We start from the raw sequence: 19,680 nt of genomic DNA, 5'->3' as shown, positions 1-19,680 counted from the left end.
CATCATCGAGTTGAAGCTCCTACTTCCTTGCGCTACCTCTGAGGGAAAACCTTGATGAGTTGATCGGATGATGGTGGCGCTCATGTGTCGTTCCTCCTTGGGGGCGTCACTATTGGAGGTGTTCATCGGCTCAGGGACCTATGGACGGTCTCAACGGTGGAGCGGGTTGCTTGTGACACATCGATGACATTGAGTCTCGGCGGCATGGCATGACAGGGTCTTAGCAATGGATGCAAGATGATCGACACACCTAGAGAGGTGGTGCTATTTGGCATCATGGCGGCCCCGACGACAGGCGTGGCAAGGTAATACGTTGTTACCAGTTCTGAAGAGGGATCGGCGGAAGAGGGTGGCGGCTGCCTCTGGGCGTGCGCATCGGTGCCCACTGAGAGTACGCTGAACCGGTTTGTACCCTCGACCCGTTGTTGGACATCTTGGTTGAGGCCTCCGGTTTTGATGTTCGGCGTTGGTATAAGGTCAATGGAGGCGGCCCTGATCATGTGCACCCCATTCATCACTTGATAGGTTTAGCGACTGTTGTTGTCAAAGAAGGTGGCTTCAAACTTATTGATGTATTTCTTTGTAATGTCTCGATGAATAACTAATAAAATGGTTATATGCATCGTCTTTGTGCAGAGGCGGGGGGTCATCCCTCGAAAAAAAATTTGAACTAAAAGGATTGGCTAGAGATGCTCTAAGTGTTAAAGTTAAAAGAAGGGCCAGATATGCTCCAAATGCACATTTTACTCACTTAATGATGTATAAGCGCAAAAACATACACTTGTACAAGCACAAAAACATAGGAAATTGGTCAGGCAGCTCCGGCCAGCTCCCTGTCGACAGCCACCTTGAGAAAGCTCCCTTCCTCGACGACCATCTGCACTGGCAGGAACCCGAGCTCGTTGGCCACGGCGAGCATGACCTCCTTCATCTCGGCCCAGAACTCCTCGCGGTCCACCGCGCAGTCGCCGTCCCGGTCGAAGCGCGCAAACAGGCAACGGTAGAGCCCCGCGAGCTCGTCGTGCCCCACACTACTAGGGAAAACCCTAGCAGTAGCACTGGTTTTGTTCTCACTAGTAGCGCAGGTAGGCGCGCTACTAATAAGGCGCTAAAGCTATTGCATAGCAGTAACGCGTGCCCGCACGCGCTACTGCTAGGACAAATAGCTGCAGCGTTTGTTCATTCACACGCTACTGCTAATGTAACTAGTGGCAGTGTGTTTTCTCTCCATCGCTACTAGTATTCTTTTTTTATTTTTTTATTTGTAGTGTATTTATGCGCCATCGTACAAATATTGGTACAATACCAGTTATGAGGTTTACATCATTATGTCCATAACAGTGTGTCAAATGAAGGTGGATTATGTTCAAGTGGAGGCAATATGTGGTGCATGTCAAAAGTATACTACTAATCCAAACTTGATCTTGTTTGGACTAGTAGTACTTTCGATGTGCACCACATGTTGCCTCCACTTGAATCTAATCCGCCAGCACAAGCTATTTAATCATCATCATAATCATTACCATCAACAGTATTTATTTAATCACCACTAACACTAGCTAATAATAATCATCATAGTCATTATCACCAACATTAGCTATTTTATCATCATAGTAATAGTGTAGCACATCATCATCTTCAAACTCATTTCTAGCTAGCTAATCACTCCAGCTGCTCTCTCTTATGTAAAATAACATAAAACATGTATAGCTGTCCTCCTTGATCAAGTTGGAGCATGCAGATGAACCTGTCTCCTAATCGTGGGTAGCGCATCTGTTTGCTGCCCCCTAGTACTTCTCTGCTCTCCCCCATCACATATTTGGTCCAGTCTTGCACTATTAAGCATCTGTCGCTAATCTTGAATGCACTAAAGTAATCTGTAGGATATCTTGGCCGTAAGCTAATAATACTCATGGTACCTTTAGTCTCGATCCCATAAGGCGCAACATTCATCGGGAGTCCTTGTTGAAGAACATCGTATGCTAACATACTTAGCAATGAAGTTTAGCTTCAAAAATAATGTATGGAAAAGATGCACTGAGGACAAATAGTAAAAATCTTACCATCCTTCCTAAATAGATGTGATCGTAGTTCATTACGAAGACTATTGGTCGCACGTTTTCAGTACTAACATTTCTAAATGCAGGAAGAAAATTTGTCTTGACAGTATCAAGATCCGCAAGCCATGAAACATAATGACTGAGCTCCTCGCAGTTGAGTTCAGCCCCGGCAAAGTATACGGTCCTGTCTACCAAGCGCTGGACATGTTTGCTTGCACCGAAATAAGCTGACAATACAAATTAGTTGTCAACTATTTTTGAATAAACAATATCAAAGACATAAATATGGTTGAGAAACTTACATAATGGTATAACTGGAGGCGTCTGCACATCGACCCAGATGTCGGTATTACCTTCAATATCATCTTCCGGACGAATATCAAAGGTGATAACCATATCAGGCTCAAATGCATAAGTTTTGCATAGTGCTCACCATATTTTGCATCCAAAATAGGTGTAGTCGTCTGAATTGTATAATTTTACATTGAAAATATAACCATGCTTGGTCTTCAAGTAAAATTTCTTTTCCTCCATAGTACGATTGAAACCTATCTTATCCAATACAAAAGCTCTTGCATGGCAGGGGATACGCTAGTAGAATAGTAAAAATAAATAAATTATAAGTTCAAGCAAATGAAGCATATGTCATGCTTAATTACGAAAAAACTTGTCGCTGTGACTTACTGTATCTACTTCAAAGTTCTCGTCCAGCTTGATGTTGAAGCGCCTATCATCATCTAGGAAGATTCCGTCGCACAGGCCGCGCTCGTCTTCGCAGTATTTGCAAGTACCGGAATACTTTTCGTCGTCAGACATTTCCTATGTTCATAGTTGAAACATTAATTGAAAATCGATCAAAGACAACTACCCGGATACTCAACACACAAATTCGGGGCACTCGATATTTCCTACATATTCTGGCACAAGTCATGCAAAAATTCATGGAAAAATCTGGCATGACCTTTACTAAAATAGGACATATCGAGCACCTGAAATTTGCCGGAATGGAAATGAATCAACACTCCGGCAAAACATAGGCCACTCGGAGGTGTAACCTGCAAACATGACCGGCCACTTGGGCAAGCACATATCCTATTTGAGTACCACAAGATATACATTTCAAAATATCTTATAGGACTAAAATTAGCATGCATTCAATAAGAAAAAGTAAATCATCTCATGCGTCCGTGCATCATCGAATATTATCACTAATACATCCCGAATAGTGTCATACATATAACATCACTAATACAACTAAAACACTAGCACGCGACGGGTATCGGCGCGGGCGGTGGACAAGTAGCGACGGACATGCGCGTCCTCCTCACTGACACGGTGACGCACCACCTTCGCGGGGTCCTCGAGCCTCTGGACCCTCACTGGCCCATGCGACCGCCACCAAAGAAGGTTCCGGTCAACGACAGGCCGGCTCCTTACCAACCTGCGCCCCCGGTAGGTAGCGCCTCCCTGTACCACCCCGGCGGAGCCCAGTCTCGGACATGGCCCGTCTGGTCAAGCAGGTGTTGTCCTCCACCGACTCGACGACGAGGATGCGGGATAGGCATCGTCCACGTCGATGCGGGAAAAATTGCTTTAACTAAAAAAATAGCAACAAGTTCTTACTAACGAGTTCTATGAATTCAATTAGTTCTTACTAAAAATAAACTTACTATAAATAAAAATAAACTAGTACCTAATTAGTACCTAGTTCTTACTAACTAATTAGTACCCAGGAACTACTGCCCTAATTACCATATAAGTAATTAACCAACTACCACTAAAAATAGCCTAGGGTTCATACTAACAAGCACTAAATAGCTAGGGTTCATACTAAGCAGAGAAGGGGGATCGGAAAGGGAGAGTGCTTACAGAGGGCGGGGAGAGAGGTGGGGTCGGGGGAGAGGGCGGCACCGAGGCGCGGCGAGGCGGGGTCGGGGGAGACGGCGGCGAGGCGGGTCGAGGGAGATGGCGGCAAGGCGGGGTCGTGGGAGACGGCGGCGAGGCGGGGTCAGGGGAGACGGCGGCGAGGCGGGGTCGGGGGAGACGGCAGCGAGGCGGGGTCGGGGGAGACGGCGGCAAGACGGCGGCGAGGCGGAGGCGATGAGGGGGAGAAGAGAGAGTGGGTAATTGGGGGAGGAAGCAGAGGAAAGGGAATCAGGCCGCGCGGGGGGCTAGGTGAAAATAGATTTAACAGTAATGTGGGGAGGCAAAACGTGCTGCTGCTAAAATCTGTAGTAGTAGCGCTGTTTCTAGAAGGGCGCTACTACTATACCTAGCACGTCGAGAACGGTGTGGCAATTATAGTAGTAGCGCGTTCTGTTCCTGCCGCACTACTACTAAGCGGGTAACAGTAGCGCCGTTTTAGCCGACGCGCTACTGCTAAGTAGCAGGAGCGCCTCATTTTAACAAGCGCTACTGGTTAGATTATGTGTATAAGGTTTTCCCTAGTAGTGCCATGGCGCCGGCCTCGTCAACGCCGAAGTGCTTCTCTAGGACCCGGAGGCTCATGAGCTCCCCGGCCATCTCGGGGTACGAGAGGACGCCGTCATGGTTGCCGTCGAGCGCCGCAAAGCGGCCGTCGACGGAGGCGTTGAAGGCGCCCTCGTCCTCCACGAAGCTCTGCATCGTTTTCCCGTCCAGAATCTCCACGCTCATCTTGAAAAGAAATCTCTCTGCTGCAGCTGACCCTAGTTTCACGAGTTGTATGTTGCGATCTCGGCCGGTTTGTGGACGTGGGGAAGAGGTGTTGGCCGGTATTTATAGCTGGCGCTGCTTCATTTGGTTACGGTGGTCGGCAATATCGCTGTGGGATGCGCCGAGGTTGACGAGACTCGCTTCAGATGTAAGCAAAGTAGTACTAGTAGTATAGTATTTTGTCTTCCCCACAGAATCGTGTGGTGTTCGCTGGTGTCGGCCGCGTCGCACAACGGTGTTGACAGCAACGGCGGCGTTTCGTGCCGAAGAATTTTAATACGCGCAGAATATGCATAGGTGCGACGGCATGGAAAGCCCTCCAAGCAAAAGGCCGAGCCACTGACACTGATCGGTCATCGGTCGAAAGAGTAACGACGGCCGACGTCGTAGTCGTCATACGCGCACTGTGCGCCTAGCCTCAAGGCCCATGTTTGTCTTTCTCACACGGGTTACAAGTTTGCTGCAGCTGCTGGATTTGGATCATGCGAGTGTTACGACATCTCGTGGATCGGTGAGACCAGTCCACGGATAGTGAAGCAGGAGGCGGCTATCCAATCGTGTCTGTATTCATTTCAAAACAAATTTAAACAAACTTGAAGAATTTTATCAAACGTGACGGATTTCTGCACAGTTCGGATACAATAATTTGCATAAAACAGATAATATTTTGACCGTTTACTTAAAAATTAAAAAAACGCCTTATGAGCCTAACTTGTAGAGGACAACAACGTCGTACACTTGGCCACCCCGGCAGCCGCGTCTTCATCGTCATCCGTGTCAGCGTCGTCGTCCTTCTAGCGGTGGAACGACGCGTGCCGCGACAGCCTGGCCAACTCGTCGCCTGGCGCTCGCGGAGGAGTCGTTCTGCTTCCTCCTGCACCGTGTGGAGGGCCTCCGTGGCCAACGCCGAACCCACCGCGATGACCTGGCAGCGGCCCTGCCGGCATTGTCGGAGGTGCCGCTTAGCGCCAGTCCTTGCCAATCTTGGCGAGCTCCCCACTGAGGCAGCGGCTCTGGCCGCGCCTTTCGGAACGCTGACACCAGTTGTGGCTTCAGCTGCTCCTTCACCATGCGGCGTTGAAATTCGTCTACGCCTGCTTCATGATCAAGCCGGCATGGAACAACATGGGCAAGGACGCCAAGTCATCGTCGGAGGCCGTCTCCATCGTCAGGTCGTCATCGACGACACTCGGGGAGTTGGCCCACAAGCCAGCCTCTGTCCGCCTCGCACAGCGGCCCTGGGATCCATAAGCAAGGGCAACAAGCTCGTCCTTCTACTCCGTTGGGAGGCTCTCCCACAACGCGTTAGAGCTTGTGGTCATGGCAGAGGTGGTGCACAGAGGAGTATGTGAAGCAAAACGAGGTGTAGTGCGGTTTCTGCCGGGCGTGGCCTCATTTAAATAGCGGATGCCAGCCCGGCCAAGCGTTCCAAAGATAACCCTAACCCCTGGGTGGGCGAAAGATGGAGACAATACTGCCGTTGAAGCGCAAGAGTGAGCAGCAGTCCGGTCAGCCCTTGCTTTCTCAACTTGAGCATGAAACTTCCAACCAAATAGGAGGGAGGGGCACTCTCAAATAGGAATGCAAACATAAAACGCGTGCTCTCCCACAATACGAACGCCGAAGTTCTCCGCCTGTGTGTATGTTTAATGACAGTCGGCGAATGGCGGTAGCCGATTGAAATGCGGCAAATATCAGTCCCGCCTAGTCACATCTCTTCGGTATTGAACAGGTGCAGGCAGCGGGATGCAGTGTGCGTGATGCTCTTGGCGGACGCACTAGTTCAGGGCCGGCACCAGTGAGAGGTCGCAGCCACTCTATGTCGGCATGAATGCAACGCTAACACTCGGAAGCGACGCTGTGTGGCAACTGCTTCGCTTGTGAAAGGGCGCGAGCAAGGGAGAGAGTTTTGATGGGTCTGGTTGTCAGTCACGTACGTGGCAACGATCCGAATGTTCACTAGGCCCCCTAGTTTGCCCGGACATCTGGACCAGTCTGCAGACTGATGGGATACCACATTGAATGATAAAATGAGTCCCAACAAATGCTGGCGGTTTGAGAATAAATGTTTGAGATGTCCTTTGGCACAAACGTGATGGTTCTAACTAATTATCTAGCAGTCGTTATTTCATGATATGCCCGATGTTTAACTCGTATGAAAATAGAACATAAAATTGATGAGGATATCGTTAACTGGTAGCTGCTTAGTTATATGGCGAGTAAGAGATTAATAGACTAATCGGCAAATTAATCCATCAAATAACCAACTATCGGATGATTTATCAGTTTTATCGGCTGCTCAATAACCCTATTAGTAGGGAATAATCAACACTTGGTTAATCGGACCAATTCTTCGACAGGGCATAAATGTCTGTAAATACAATTACGTAGCTATAGCTGAACTCCATTGAGGCTTCAACATTATTACTCACTTCTCGTTTTGTAAATAAAGCAAAAAAATTATCCTCACTCGCTTAATGCCTCTGTAAGATACACTCGGACTAGTACAAACAGAATCGGTCAGGCAGCTCTGGCCAGCTCCCGATCCACGGCCACCTTGAGAAAGCTCCCCTCCTCGACCACCATCTGCACCGGCATGAATCCGAGCCCGTTGGCCACGGCGAGTATGACCTCCTTCATCTCGCCCAGAACTCTTCCCGGTCCACTGCACCGTCGCCGTCGCGGTCAAAGCGCGCGAACAGACAGCGGTAGAGCTTTGCGAGCTCGTCGGGACCAACGGCACCGGCCTCGTCGACCCCGAAGTGCTTCTCGAGGACCCGGAGGCTCATGATCTCCCCGGCCATCTCAGGGTAGGAGAGGAGGCCGTCGTGGTCGGCGTCGAGCGCCGCGAAGCGGCCGTCGACGGAGGCGTTGAAGGCCCCCTCGTCCTCCACGAAGCTCTGCACCGTCCTCCCGTCCAGGATCTCCACGCTCATCTTGAAAAGAATCTCTGTGCTGCAACTGACCCTAGTTTCAGGAGTTTCTTTTTTTTTTGAGATGAAACACCCGATTCCATTAACCCACTGGCTCAGCAGAAACGCTGGCCGTCCTAACATTTACATCGTCCGGCAACTCCTCAGACCACAGCTGTTTCGGAGATTGTCCACGAGCACCCATGGCAGCAAGTACATGTGCCAAAATATTACAGCCCCTTGGGGTAAAAGAAAAGCTAACAGAATTAAAGTGCAGATGAGCAAATAGACGCAGGTCCTTGAAGATAACTCCTTCAGGTGCTAGATCAAATTCAGTTCCCTGTACTGCACGCATCAGAGATTGGCACTCTGTTTTAATAATTATGTCTGTCATTCCCCAATCAGCAGCAGCTTGCATGGCCTCCGAGCACGCCATTGCTTCCGCCTGTACCGCCGTGGCCACATGCCGGAGGCAGCCCGCACCCGAGCCTCTCACATCCCCCTGGTTGTCGCGTACAACGAAGCCCCAGCCTCCTGTTCCAGTCTCTGCATGGAAAGAACCATCAATATTGATCTTTAGCTTGTCACCCACTGGCCTTCTCCAAACCTGCTGAACACTGGTGTTGAGTATTGTGATTAGTCAGGAAACATAAGATAGACTAGGAATTATTCTAGCTTGTCTTGTACTCCAAGTTGATCATGTACTTCTATATATATGCCCACGAGGCTCAAGCAATAAAACAAGAACTATTTCACCAATCCCTCTCTCCCTTCTAACATGGTATCTATCGCAAGTCGATCCTAAACCCTAGCAGCCGTCGCCTTCGCACCCGCGCGCCGCCCCCGGGGCGGTCTGCCTCCATGACTGCTGCCGGGGGCCGCGCCGCCCGTACCTAGGGTTCGTTCGCCGGCCGTGTTGGCCGGCTGCCCTAGAGAGTCTTTTTCCCGATCCTTTGATCCGGGTTTTCTCTCTCTCGCCGGTCGCTTTGATCGGCGTCTACTTTTTGGTTTTCCGGTCTATGTGATCCGGTTTGCGTCGCCCACCGCCGCCGTCGATCCCGTGCGCCTCTACTCCAACATCGGCGCGATTGGCCAGCTTCTTCACCGACCCGGCGGCCTCGCGCGTCGTCCACGCGTCTGCCCGTCGGTCGCCCCGACGCGGCGGCCTCGCGCGTCGTCCGCGCATCGGCCTGCCGGTCGCCCCGACCCGGCGGCCTCGCGTCATGCGGCGGCCCTTCACCGCCGTCGTTTGTGTGACGGCCCGCCCGTCGATCTACGCCGGCCGTCACCGCCCTGCTCCGACCGGGACTCCTGCATCACCCCGACCCGGCGGCCTCGCGCCATGCGGCGGCCAATCATAGCCGCCTTGCCGCCCGCCGCCGCCGGCTTCATCTCGGACTCCGCCGCCACCACGCCTCCACCGAGCGGCGTCCCTGACCTCGCGCGCGATCGGCTTGATCACCCGCTCGCCGCCGCGATCTGCCTCATCTACGCCGCGCGACCGACCTGGCCCGTCGGTTGCACGCGCCTCCGCAGGTCCCGTGAAGATCGTCCCCGAGTTCAGCGCGCCTCTCCATCGATCGAGCATCGGGTTGCCGCTGCGTCGCCCCGTCGGGCCGCACGCCGCCGCCCCGTGGTTCTTCTGCCGGCTGCACCGACCCGCGTCACCGCTGCGTCACCCCTTCGGGCCGTAGTGCCGCGGCCCGCGGTCCCCCGCCGCCCCGAGGGCGTCCGCTCTAGGCCGTCCCGTGGCTGCATCGACCCTCGCGCCGCCGCTGCGTCGCCCCGTCGGGCCGTAGCGAGCGTGGCACGCGGTCCACGCCGTTGTCCCGAGGCCGTCCCCGCGGTTGCACCGACTCGCGAATCGCCGTTGTGTCGCCCCTTCGGGCCGCAGTGTCGCGGTCCACGGTCCCCGCTGCCACCCCGAGGTCTTCCCGCCGTCGCCCCGACCGGCCTACCGCCGTTGCGTCGCCACTTCGGGCCGTAGCGCCGCGGCCCGCGGTCCACTCTGCCGTCACCGCGCGTCGACCTCCCGTGGTATGCGCCGCGCCGTCTCCCTTGGCGCGGGAATGCCACCGTCCACTCCGGTCTTCGTCACGCCGTCAGGGTTCTTCGCCTACTTCGAGCATCGCTGCCGCGCTCATAACCTAGCCTCCGCCGCCGCCATCAGGCCGCTGCCGCCGCTCTTCTTTGGCCGCCGCCGCCGCTACCCCCGTAGCCGCTGCCGCCGCCCGTCCACCCCGTTCGTCTTCATCCAGCACCAGCCCGTCGCCAGCGTCGCCGTCATCTACCCCGACCGCTTCATCTACTCCGACATCCGCGGGCGACATTGGCCCCGCGCCGATTGGCGCCGCAACCGTCGTCGAGTCCTTCTCTGCTGGCCTCTCCGACTTCTTCTACATGGCATACAGCTTGTGCAGGTCCCAGTCTACGCATGCCCGGTGCTGGCAACACCACAGCGTGCCTTCGTCCACGACGTGTCCCCGGGCCTGGCAAGCCTGGCGCGGCGCTTCGTCAACTTCATCTTCGTCCGTCTACGCATGCCCGATGCTGGCAACACCGGTGCGTGCCTTCGTCCACGATGTGTCCCCGGGTTTGGCAAACCCGCCGCGACGCGTCGTCAACAACATCATCTTCCTGGAGCACCCCTACTTCGACACCACTGCGCCCATGCTAACTCGGCGCCCCCTTGCGCCCACGGCTCCACGGCGACTTCCTCGACACCGGCCACCCCGACTCGACATCGACCACGGCATTCTTCGCACGACTTCCTCGACAACGGCTCAACCACACATGCTCTCGGCTACCTCGACAAACGGCACAAAGGGCTAACGCCTTGCTTGAGGAACCTCGTCGGTTGCCACTCCAGCCACGACTCTGCGATGCGTCGACCGTTACGACTGTCGGGAGGTGTCCGTTGGCTTGCCTTCGGATTCTTCTCCAGTCTCACCGTCTGCGTCGCTACCATTGTGACTGCGGGGGGATGTTGAGTATTGTGATTAGTTAGGAAACATAAGATAGACTAGGAATTATTCTAGCTTGTCTTGTACTCCAAGTTGATCATGTACTTCTATATATATGCCCACGAGGCTCAAGCAATAAAACAAGAACTATTCCACCAATCCCTCTCTCCCTTCTAACAACTGGCATTCTCTGAACATTCTTTTGCTGCACACAGGTTCAGATAGTCAGAAGTACACGCACGGATTCTCGACAGTAAACCATCAATTGGTTCCCCATTCTCCTTTGCATTTATCTTGTTCCGCCTCGTCCACCAACACCATAGCATACAGACCACTAGGGTCTTTTTTTCCTCGTCCAGTTCTAGCAGTAATTTAACCACTCCTCTTGCATCAGTACACGCACACGTACGCAGCCGTACCTCTTCCATTTGTAGTGCTCGCCATACCTGCTTCACCTCTTTGCATTTTAAGAACAGGTGCGCCCGTCCTCGTCGAGCCTTCTGCAACAAACGCACAAAGTATCACATTTAATGCCTCTTCTTTTCAGGCCCATAAGCAAGGGCAGACTGTTGTGCGCAAGTCTCCAAATAAACTGCTGCATTTTTGGTTGGCATCTGATCTTTCATATGTTCCTCCAATCGATGTCACCATCAACAGGGTGGGATGTGGACAGCAGCCCCGCATCACGCAATCTAATATACAGCTTGTATGCATACTGCACCGTGAATGTACCTTTGCTATCAAAAAACCATGCGTAGAAGTCATCAAAGTCATGTCTTATGGGTGTAGACAGGATCACCTTTGCATCTTCGCTTACGAAAATGTATCGCACCAGCTGTTCATCCCATGAGCCTGTATCCGGGTCGATCAGTTCACAGACCCTAGTCAGCAAGCATCTACCCCGCTCTGTCTTCGGTCGCCGAGAACCCTCTCTATTCAGCCAAGGATCAGACCAAATTTTAACACTGGTTCCATCCCCGATTCTGCAGATAAGTCCCCCTTTCAACAACTCAACCCCTTTGAGAATACTTCTCCAAGTGTAAGAGATCCCTTGGTTAGCTTGTGCCTCCAGGATCGAGGTGTTCGGGAAGTACCTGGCTTTCAACACCCGTGCACAGAGGGACTCTGGTTCAGTGAGTATCCTCCATGCCTGCTTAGCAAGCATGGCCAAGTTAAACCCATGCAAGTCTCTGAACCCGAGACCGCCAGTTTTTTTCTGTTGTGTCATGAGTTCCCAACTTAGCCAATGCATAGTCTTGGTCTTCTCCTGCTTTGCCCACCAAAATCGACAGATCATCTCTCCCATTTGGTCACACAAAGTTTTTATTATATCAAAATGAAGGAAATATGCCCTAGAGGCAATAATAAAGTTATTATTTATTTCCTCATATCATGATAAATGTTTATTATTCATGCTAGAATTGTATTAACCGGAAACATGATACATGTGTGAATACATAGACAAACATATAGTCACTAGTATGCCTCTACTTGACTAGCTCATTAATCAAAGATGGTTATGTTTCCTGTTGACGTATAATGTGCTGCCTAGTCTCTTCCATCAGATCGGTCTTTTGGTTGCATTGGCTAGAGCATGCACTTCTACATGGTATCGGAGCCAAGAGGTCTTGTGTTCAAGACCTGGCTGGCGCAATTAAATTGCAGCCCACTTTCGGTCCACGTTTAGGCCTGAGGGAGCCACACGTGAGGGGGAGTGTTGACGTATAATGTGCTGCCTAGTCTCTTCCATCAGATCAGTCTTTTGGTTGCATTGGCTAGAGCATGCACTTCTACATTTCCTAACCATAAACATGTGTTGTCATTTGATTAGTGGGATCACATCATTAGAAGAATGATGTGATTGACATGACCCATTCCGTTAGCCTAGCACTTGATCCTTTAGTATACTGCTATTGCTTTCTTCATGACTTATAAATGTTCCTGTAACTATGAGAATTATGCATCTCCCGTTTACCGGAGGAACACTTTGGGTACTACCAAACGTCACAACGTAACTGGGTGATTATAAAGGAGTACTACAGGTGTCTCCGAAGGTACATGTTGAGTTGGCGTATTTCGAGATTAGGTTTTGTCACTCCGATCGTCGGAGAGTATCTCTGGGCCCTCTCGGTAATGCACATCATTATAAGCCTTGCAAGCAATGTGACCAATGAGTTGGTTATGGGATGATGCATTATAGAACGAGTAAAGAGACTTGCCGGTAACGAGATTGAACTAGGTATTGGATACCGACGATCAAATCTCGGGCAAGTAACATACCGATGACAAAGGGAACAACGTATGTTGTTATGCGGTTTGACCGATATAGATCTTCGTAGAATATGTAGGAACCAATATGGGCATCCAGGTTCCGCTATTGGTTATTGACCGAGAATAGTTCTAGGTCATGTCTACATAGTTCTCGAACCCGTAGGGTCCGCACGCTTAACGTTAGGATGACAGTTTTATTATGAGTTTATAAGTTTTGATGTACCGAAGTTTGTTCGGAGTCCCGGATGTGATCACGGACATGGCGAGGAGTCTTGAAATGGTTGAGACATAAAGATCAATATATTGGAAGCCTGTATTTGGACATCGAAATCGTTCCGGGTGAAATCGGCATTTTACCGGAGTACCGGGAGGTTACCGGAACCCCTCGGGGGCTTATTGGGCCTACATGGGCCTCGAGGGAGAAGAGGGAAGGAGGCAGGAGGGGGCCGCGCGCCCCTCCCCTTCCTAGTCCGAATAGGACAAGGGAAGGGGGGCGGCGCCCCCCTTTCCTTCCCCTCTTCCTCCTCCTTCCCCCTTCTCCTACTCCAACTTGGAAAGAAGGGAGTCCTACTCCCGGTGGGAGTAGGACTCCCCCCTTGGCGCGCCCTCCTTGGCCGGCCGCCTCCTCCCCCCTGGCTCCTTTATATACGGGGGCGGGGGGCACCCCATAGACACACAAGTTGATCTACGGATCGTTCCTTAGCCGTGTGCGGTGCCCCCCTCCACCATATTCCACCTTGGTCATATCGTCGCGGAGTTTAGGCGAAGCCCTACGTCGGTAGAACATCATCATCGTCACCACGCCGTCGTGTTGACAGAACTCATCTCCGGAGCTTTGCTGGATCGGAGGCCGGAGATCGTCATCGAGCTGAACGTGTGCTGAACTCGGAGGTGCCGTACGTTCGGTGCTTGGATCGGTCGGATCGTGAAGACGTACGACTACATCAACCACGTTGTGCTAACGCTTCCGCTTACGGTCTACGAGGGTACGTGGACAACACTCTCCCCTCTTGTTGCTATGCCATCACCATGATCTTGCATGTGCATAGGAATTTTTTTGAAATTACTACGTTCCCCAACAGTGGCATCCGAGCTAGGTTTTATGCGTTGATGTTATATGCACGAGTAGAACACAAGTGAGTTGTGGGCGATACAAGTCATACTGCTTACCAGCATGTCATACTTTGGCTCGGCGGTATTGTGAGATGAAGCGGCCCGGACCGACATTATGCGTACGCTTATGCGAGACTGGTTTCACCGTTATGAGCACTCGTGCTTAAAGGTGGCTGGCGGGTGTCTGTCTCTCTCACTTTAGCTGAATCGAGTGTGGCTACGCCCGGTCCTTGTGAAGGTTAAAACAGCACCAACTTGACGAACTATCGTTGTGGTTTTTGATGCGTAGGTAAGAACGGTTCTTGCTAAGCCCGTAGCAGCCACGTAAAATTTGCAACAACAAAGTAGAGGACGTCTAACTTGTTTTTGCAGGGCATGTTGTGATGTGATATGGTCAAGACGTGATGCTATATCTTATTGTATGAGATGATCATGTTTTGTAACCGAAGTTATCAGCAACTGGCAGGAGCCATATGGTTGTCACTTTATTGTATGAAGTGCAAACGCCCTGTAATTGCTTTCCTTTATCACTAAGCGGTAGCGATAGTCGTAGAAGCAATAGACGGCGTAACAACAACGATGCTACGATGGAGATCAAGGTGTCGCGCCGGTGACGATGGTGATCACGACAGTGCTTCGGAGATGGAGATCACAAGCACAAGATGATGATGGCCAAATCATATCATTTATATTGATTGCATGTGATGTTTATCCTTTATGCATCTTATCTTGCTTTGATTGACGGTAGCATTTTAAGATGATCTCTCACTTAATAATCAAGAAGTGTTCTCCCTGAGTATGCACCGTTGCGAAAGTTCTTCGTGCTGAGACACCACGTGATGATCGGGTGTGATAGGCTCTACGTTCAAATACAACGGGTGCAAAACAGTTGCACATGCGGAATACTCGGGTCATACTTGACGAGCCTAGCATATACAGATATGGCCTCGGAACACGGGGACCGAAAGGTCGAACGTGAATCATATAGTAGATATGATCAACATAGTGATGTTCACCATTGAAACTACTCCATCTCACGTGATGATCGGACATGGTTTAGTTGATTTGGATCACGTGATCACTTAGATGACTAGAGAGATGTCTGTCTAAGTGGGAGTTCTTAAGTAATATGATTAATTGAACTTAAATTTATCATGAACTTAGTACCTCATAGTATTTTGCTTGTCTATGTTTGTTTGTAGATAGATGGCTCGTGCTGTTGTTCCGTTGAATTTTAATGCGTTCCTTGAGAAAGCAAAGTTGAAAGATGATGGTAGCAATTACTCGGACTGGGTCCGCAACCTGAGGATTATCCTCATTGCTGCACAGAAAAGTTACGTCCTGGAAGCACCACTGGGTGCCAGGCTTGCTGCTGATGCAACTGACAACGTTAAGAACGTCTGGCAGAGCAAAGCTAATGACTACTCGATAGTTCAGTGTGCCATGCTTTACGGCTTAGAACTAGGTCTTCAACGACGTTTTGAACGTCACGGAGCATATGAGATGTTCCAGGAGTTGAAGTTAATATTTCAAGCAAATGCCCGGATTGAGAGATATGAAGTCTCCAATGAGTTCTATAGCTGCAAGATGGAGGAGAATAGTTCTGTCAGTGAACACATACTCAAAATGTCTGGGTATAATAATCACTTGATTCAACTGGGAGTTAATCTTCCTGATGATAGTGTCATTGACAGAATTCTCCAATCACTGCCACCAAGCTACAAGAGCTTCGTGATGAACTACAATATGCAAGGGATGAACAAGACTATTCCCGAGCTCTTCGCAATGCTAAAAGCTGCGGAGGTAGAAATCAAGAAGGAGCATCAAGTGTTGATGGTTAACAAGACCACCAGTTTCAAGAAAAAGGGCAAAGGGAAGAATAAGGGGAACTTCAAAAAGAACGGCAAGCAAGTTGCTGCTCAAGAGAAGAAACCCAAGTCTGGACCTAAGCCTGAAACTGAGTGCTTCTACTGCAAGCAGACTGGACACTGGAAGTGGACTGCCCCAAGTATTTGGCGGATAAGAAGGATGGCAAAGTGAACAAAGGTATATGTGATATACATGTTATTGATGTGTACCTTACTAATGCTCGCAGTAGCACCTGGGTATTTGATACCCGTTCTGTTGCTAATAGTTGCAACTCGAAATAGGGACTACGGATTAAGCGAAGATTGGCTAAGGACGAGGTGACGATGCGCGTAGGAAATGGTTCCAAAGTCGATGTGATCGCGGTCGGCACGCTACCTCTACAGCTACCATCGGGATTAGTTTTAGACCTAAATAATTGTTATTTGGTGCCAGCGTTGAGCATGAACATTATATCTGGATCTTGTTTGATGCGAGACGGTTATTCATTTAAATCAGAGAATAATGGTTGTTCTATTTATATGAGTAATATCTTTTATGGTCATGCACCCTTGAAGAGTGGTCTATTTTTATTGAATCTCGATAGTAGTGATACACATATTCATAGTGTTGAAACCAAAAGATGCAGAGTTGATAACAATAGTGCAACTTATTTGTGGCACTGCCGTTTAGGTCATATCGGTGTAAAGCGCATGAAGAAACTCCATACTGATGGGCTTTTGGAATCACTTCATTATGAATCACTTGGTACTTGCGAACCGTGCCTTATGGGCAAGATGACTAAAACGTCGTTCTCCGGAACTATGGAGCGAGCAACTGATTTGTTGGAAATCATACATACTGATGTTTGTGGTCCAATGAATGTTGAGGCTCGTGGCGGGTATCATTATTTTCTCACCTTCACAGATGATTTGAGCAGATATGGGTATATCTACTTAATGAAACACAAGTCTGAAACATTTGAAAAGTTCAAAGAATTTCAGAGTGAAGTGGAAAATCATCGTAACAAGAAAATAAAGTTTCTACGATCTGATCGTGGAGGAGAATATTTGAGTTACGAGTTTGGTCTACACTTGAAACAATGCGGAATAGTTTCACAACTCACGCCACCCGGAACACCACAACGAAATGGTGTGTGCGAACGTCGTAATCGCACTTTACTAGATATGGTGCGATCTATGATGTCTCTTACTGATTTACCGCTATCGTTTTGGGGTTATGCTTTACAGACGGCCGCATTCACGTTAAATAGGGCACCATCAAAATCCGTTGAGACGACACCTTATGAACTGTGGTTTGGCAAGAAACCAAAGTTGTCATTTCTTAAAGTTTGGGGCTGCGATGCTTATGTGAAGAAACTTCAACCAGATAAGCTCGAACCCAAATCGGAGAAATGTGTCTTCATAGGATACCCAAAAGAAACTATTGGGTACACCTTCTATCACAGATCTGAAGGCAAGATTTTGTTGCTAAAATCGGATCCTTTCTAGAGAAGGAGTTTCTCTCGAAAGAAGTGAGTGGGAGGAAAGTAGAACTTGATGAGATAACTATATCTACTCCCTTATTGGAAAGTAGTTCATCACAAGAACCGGTTCCTGTGACAACTACACCAATCAGTGAGGAAGCTAATGATATTGATCATGAAACTTCAGATCAAGTTTCTACTGAACCTCGTAGGTCTACCAGAGTAAGATCCGCACCAGAGTGGTACGGTAATCCTATTCTGGAAGTCATGTTACTTGACCATGATGAACCTACGAACTATGAGGAAGTGATGATGAGCCCAGATTCCGCAAAATGGCTAGAGGCCATGAAATCTGAGATGGGATCCATGTATGAAAACAAAGTATGGACTTTGGTTGACTTGCCCGATGATCGGCAAGCCATTGAGAATAAATGGATCTTTAAGAAGAAGACTGACGCTGATGGTAATGTAACCGTCTATAAATCTCGACTGTTGCGAAAGGTTTTCGACAAGTTCAAGGGGTTGACTACGATGAGACTTTCTCACCCGTAGCGATGCTTAAGTCTGTCCGAATCATGTTAGCTATTGCTGCATTTCATGATTCTGAAATTTGGCAAATGGATGTCAAAACTGCATTCTTGAATGGATTTCTAGAAGAAGGGTTGTATATGATGCAGCCAGAAGGTTTTGTTGATCCAAAAGGTGCTAACAAAGTGTGCAAGCTCCAGCAATCCATTTATGGACTGGTGCAAGCATCTCGGAGTTGGAATAAACGTTTTGATAGTGTGATCAAAGAATATAGTTTTATACAGACTTTTGGAGAAGCCTGTATTTACAAAAAAGTGAGTGGGAGCTCTGTAGCATTTTTTATTTTATATGTAGATAACATATTATTAATTGGAAATGATATAGAATTTCTTGATAGCATAAAGGGATACTTGAATAAAAGTTTTTCAATGAAAGACCTCGGTGAAGCTGCTTACATATTGGGCATCAAGATCTATAGAGATAGATCAAGACGCTTAATAGGACTTTCACAAAGCACATACCTTGCCAAAATTTTGAAAAAGTTCAAAATGGATCAGGCAAAGAAAGGGTTATTGCCTGTGCTACAAGGTGTGAAGTTGAGTCAAACTCAATGCCCGACCACAGCAGAAGATAGAGAGAAAATGAAAGATGTTCCCTATGCTTCAGCCATAGGCTCTATCATGTATGCAATGCTGTGTACCAGACCTGACATATGCTTAGCAATAAGCTTGGAAGGAAGGTACCAAAGCAATCCAGGAGTGGATCACTGGACAGCGGTCAAGAACATCCTGAAATACCTGAAAAGGACTAAGGATATGTTTCTCGTATATGGAGGTGACAAAGAGCTAGTCGTAAATGGTTACGTCGATGCAAGCTTTGACACTGATCCGGACGATTCTAAATCGCAAACCGGATACGTGTTTTTATTAAACGGTGGAGCTGTAAGTTGATGCAGTTCTAAACAAAGCGTCGTAGCGGGATCTACATGTGAAGCGGAGTACATAGCTGCTTCTGAAGCAGCAAATGAAGGAGTCTGGATGAAGGAGTTCATTTTGATCTAGGTGTCATACCTAGTGCATCGGGACCAATGAAGATCTTCTGTGACAATACTGGTGCAATTGCTTTGGCAAAGGAATCCAGATTTCACAAGAGGACCAAGCACATCAAGAGACGCTTCAATTCCATTCGGGACCAAGTCCAAGTGGGAGACATAGAGATTTGCAAGATACATACGGATCTGAATGTTGCAGACCCGTTGACTAAGCCTCTCTCACGAGCAAAACATGATCAACACCAAGACTCCATGGGTGTTAGAATCATTACTATGTAATCTAGATTATTGACTCTAGTGCAAGTGGGAGATTGAAGGAAATATGCCCTAGAGGCAATAATAAAGTTATTATTTATTTCCTCATATCATGATAAATGTTTATTATTCATGCTAGAATTGTATTAACCGGAAACATGATACATGTGTGAATACATAGACAAACATATAGTCACTAGTATGCCTCTACTTGACTAGCTCATTAATCAAAGATGGTTATGTTTCCTAACCATAGACATGTGTTGTCATTTGATTAGTGGGATCACATCATTAGAAGAATGATGTGATTGACATGACCCATTCCGTTAGCCTAGCACTTGATCGTTTAGTATACTGCTATTGCTTTCTTCATGACTTATACATGTTCCTGTAACTATGAGAATTATGCAACTCCCGTTTACCGGAGGAACACTTTGGGTACTACCAAACGTCACAACGTAACTGGGTGATTATAAAGGAGTACTACAGGTGTCTCCGAAGG

The 19,680-nt window shown here is 48.9% G+C and overlaps 1 protein-coding gene and 1 pseudogene across 1 annotated transcript; both read right to left on the bottom strand.

The window, feature by feature from the left end:
- Positions 1 to 811: 811 nt before the first annotated feature.
- On the bottom strand, positions 812 to 4,767 carry LOC123116385 (uncharacterized). Its single transcript, XM_044537348.1, has 2 exons — positions 4,514 to 4,767; positions 812 to 1,023 (listed from the first exon to the last, which is right to left on the bottom strand). The coding sequence occupies exons 1-2, from the start codon at positions 4,713 to 4,715 to the stop codon at positions 812 to 814; spliced, it is 414 nt and encodes a 137-aa protein (XP_044393283.1). The 5' UTR covers positions 4,716 to 4,767.
- A 2,507-nt stretch (positions 4,768 to 7,274) lies between these two features.
- Positions 7,275 to 7,690, bottom strand: LOC123116384 (uncharacterized; annotated as a pseudogene).
- Positions 7,691 to 19,680: the final 11,990 nt, after the last annotated feature.

The sequence above is a fragment of the Triticum aestivum genome, chromosome 5B, assembly GCF_018294505.1.
Source record: "Triticum aestivum cultivar Chinese Spring chromosome 5B, IWGSC CS RefSeq v2.1, whole genome shotgun sequence".
In the NCBI taxonomy this organism is placed as follows: domain Eukaryota; kingdom Viridiplantae; phylum Streptophyta; class Magnoliopsida; order Poales; family Poaceae; genus Triticum; species Triticum aestivum.
Note: the sequence above shows the minus strand (reverse complement) of the source record. Positions and strands in the feature narration are given on the sequence as shown.

Coding starts and splice junctions, on each gene's coding strand:
- LOC123116385 (XM_044537348.1), bottom strand. CDS start 4,715: ATGAGCGTGGAGATTCTGGACGGGAAAACGATGCAGAGCTTCGTGGAG. Junction 1,024..4,513: donor TGACGAGGCCGGCGCCATGG/CACTACTAGGGA, acceptor GTAGTGTGGGGC/ACGACGAGCTCGCGGGGCTC.